At 43.3% G+C, this 2,215-nt stretch overlaps 1 protein-coding gene across 1 annotated transcript; it reads left to right on the forward strand.

Annotated features, from left to right (window-relative positions):
• The first annotated feature begins 489 nt into the window (after positions 1-489).
• LOC143037753 (serine/threonine-protein kinase grp-like) lies at positions 490-1,407 on the forward strand. Its single transcript, XM_076206303.1, has one exon. It carries the CDS (start codon positions 490-492, stop codon positions 1,405-1,407), a length of 918 nt encoding a protein of 305 aa, XP_076062418.1.
• The last annotated feature ends 808 nt before the right edge of the window (positions 1,408-2,215 follow it).

Here is a 2,215-nt window from a genome sequence, read left to right on the forward strand (position 1 = left end):
GTGCGTGTGTGTGTGCACGGTGTGTGTGCGTGCGTGCGTGCGTGCGTATATGCGTGCATGTGTGCGTGCGTGTGTGTGTGCGTGTGCGTGTACAAATGTGTGCGTGTGTGTGAGTGCGGTGTGTGTGTGTGTGTGTGTGTGTGTGTGTGTGTGTGTGTGTGTGTGCGTGTGGCGTGTGCGTGTGTGCGTGTGTGTGTGTGTGTGTGTGTGTGTGTGTGTGTGTGTGTGTGTGTGTGTGTGTGTGTGTGTGTGTGTGTGTGTGTGTGTGTGTGTGTGTGTGTGTGTGTGTGTGTGTGATTTTAACAAGTGTTACCTAAGAATCCAATGTTCAAAATATTTGTGACCAGTGTAAGTACGAGAACCTTAGTGCCCTACTGAGGGAGACAAATGTTACGATATCTGTGATATGCGTTTGGTTTGGTTAGACACATGCTTGGTTTTCATGAAGATTCTTTAGAATTGGGATTTTAAACCTTCAGTACAAGCACAATGGCAGCAAACAAAACAAGGGAAACACTTCGAGTTTCGTCTGAGGCTGCAGGGAAAAGGAAACACTCCGGGGACGAGGAGATGAGCTGCAAGAAGCTTAAAGTTAAGGACGACAGCCCCAGGAGTGAGGATCCCGGTAACGTCTGGACCGAGGTTGAGTACCTCGGCGAAGGCAGCTTTGGCATCGTCACTCTCGTGAGGAACGCGGCAACGGGAGAACTTGCCGCCAGAAAATCCGTACAGGTGACGACCAAGCAGGACGAACAAGAGGTCTTGATCCACAGGCGCCTAGATCACGCCAACGTTGTGAGGCTGCTTTCCGCAGAACAAGAAGGAGCGGAAATGCACATGTACCTCGAGTTCGCGGCCGGAGGCGACCTTTCCGATGAGATCGGTCACAGCGGCATGGGCGAGGAACAAGCCCACTTCTACTTCGTGCAGCTCATCAGTGGCGTCGGATACCTTCACGCCCAGGGCATTGCACATCGCGATCTCAAGCCCAACAATCTCCTGCTGACCGAAGATCGCGTCTTGAAAATTGGCGACTTTGGACTTTCAGCAGAGTTCCTCTCCGAAGGTAAAGAGGTGTACCTGCGTGGTGCTTTCGGCACCCGCAACTATGTGGCCCCCGAGGTATTCTCCGGCAGGTACAGGGGAGTCCCCGCGGACCTATGGTCCTGCGGAATCATCCTGGTGGAGCTGATAACGGGCCGCACTCCCTGGCGAAGGGCAAGGCCACGAGACGGCGCCTACCACCAGTGGATGCAGCAGCAGCACCTCAACAAGATCGCCGACCCCAGCCCTCCTTCCAGCAGCGACACCTCAGTGGTGGCACTCATCTCGCACATTTTGATGCCAGCCCCAAAGGAGAGGGCGACCCACTCCGCCATTAGAGAAAACGGTTGGTTCAAAAAATGAAGAATAACCACTAATACAAATGGTTAAATCAAAACCAAAAATTAAAACGCCTAATTGGCCTTCTGTCTAGGGAAGGGATTCCCTCAGCTGAATAAATAACCAAAATTGCCGTCAAATTTGTTGAAAGCAACCAAGGAGTAAAATTTTTTAACTGTGACTGCGAAATGATTGCTGCACAATAAAAGAAAGTCATCGTCAGGTAGTGCTTGGTTATTCAATGAAAAAAAATTCGTTTTGAACTTGCGAACAATTCGTATCCTCATCTCATCACTTGTAATCAATAAATACTGTTCAACCTAATAACACTAGCTTATACAGTATAATCAAACAAGCAATATGCTAATAACACTAAATACTCTTTACTTAGTAAAGCTTATACAGTATAATCAAACAAGTAATAAGTCTCAAAATAATATGTATTTGACCAAACGCCAGGCATTAAGTTTTTAAAGTGCGAACTCATAAAATCATCTAGTGACTTAACTAAGTACATCAATTAAGTCACAGAGCACAGCAAAGGGGTTGAAAATATCAAATACATTTCATCAGAAGAAATTTCCCATGGAATATTGTAAGTATATATACATAAAAATAAATATATATATATATATTTATATATATATATATATATATATATAATAGATATATATATATATATATATATGTATATATATATATACACACATATATATATATACATATATGTATATATATGTATAATATATATGTATATATATGTATATATATATATATATGTATATATATATATATATATGTATATATATATGTATATATATGTTTCATTAGA

This window comes from Oratosquilla oratoria, chromosome 23 (genome assembly GCF_046742065.1).
Source record: "Oratosquilla oratoria isolate Oo_2021 chromosome 23, ASM4674206v1, whole genome shotgun sequence".
NCBI classification, from domain to species: Eukaryota; Metazoa; Arthropoda; class Malacostraca; order Stomatopoda; family Squillidae; genus Oratosquilla; species Oratosquilla oratoria.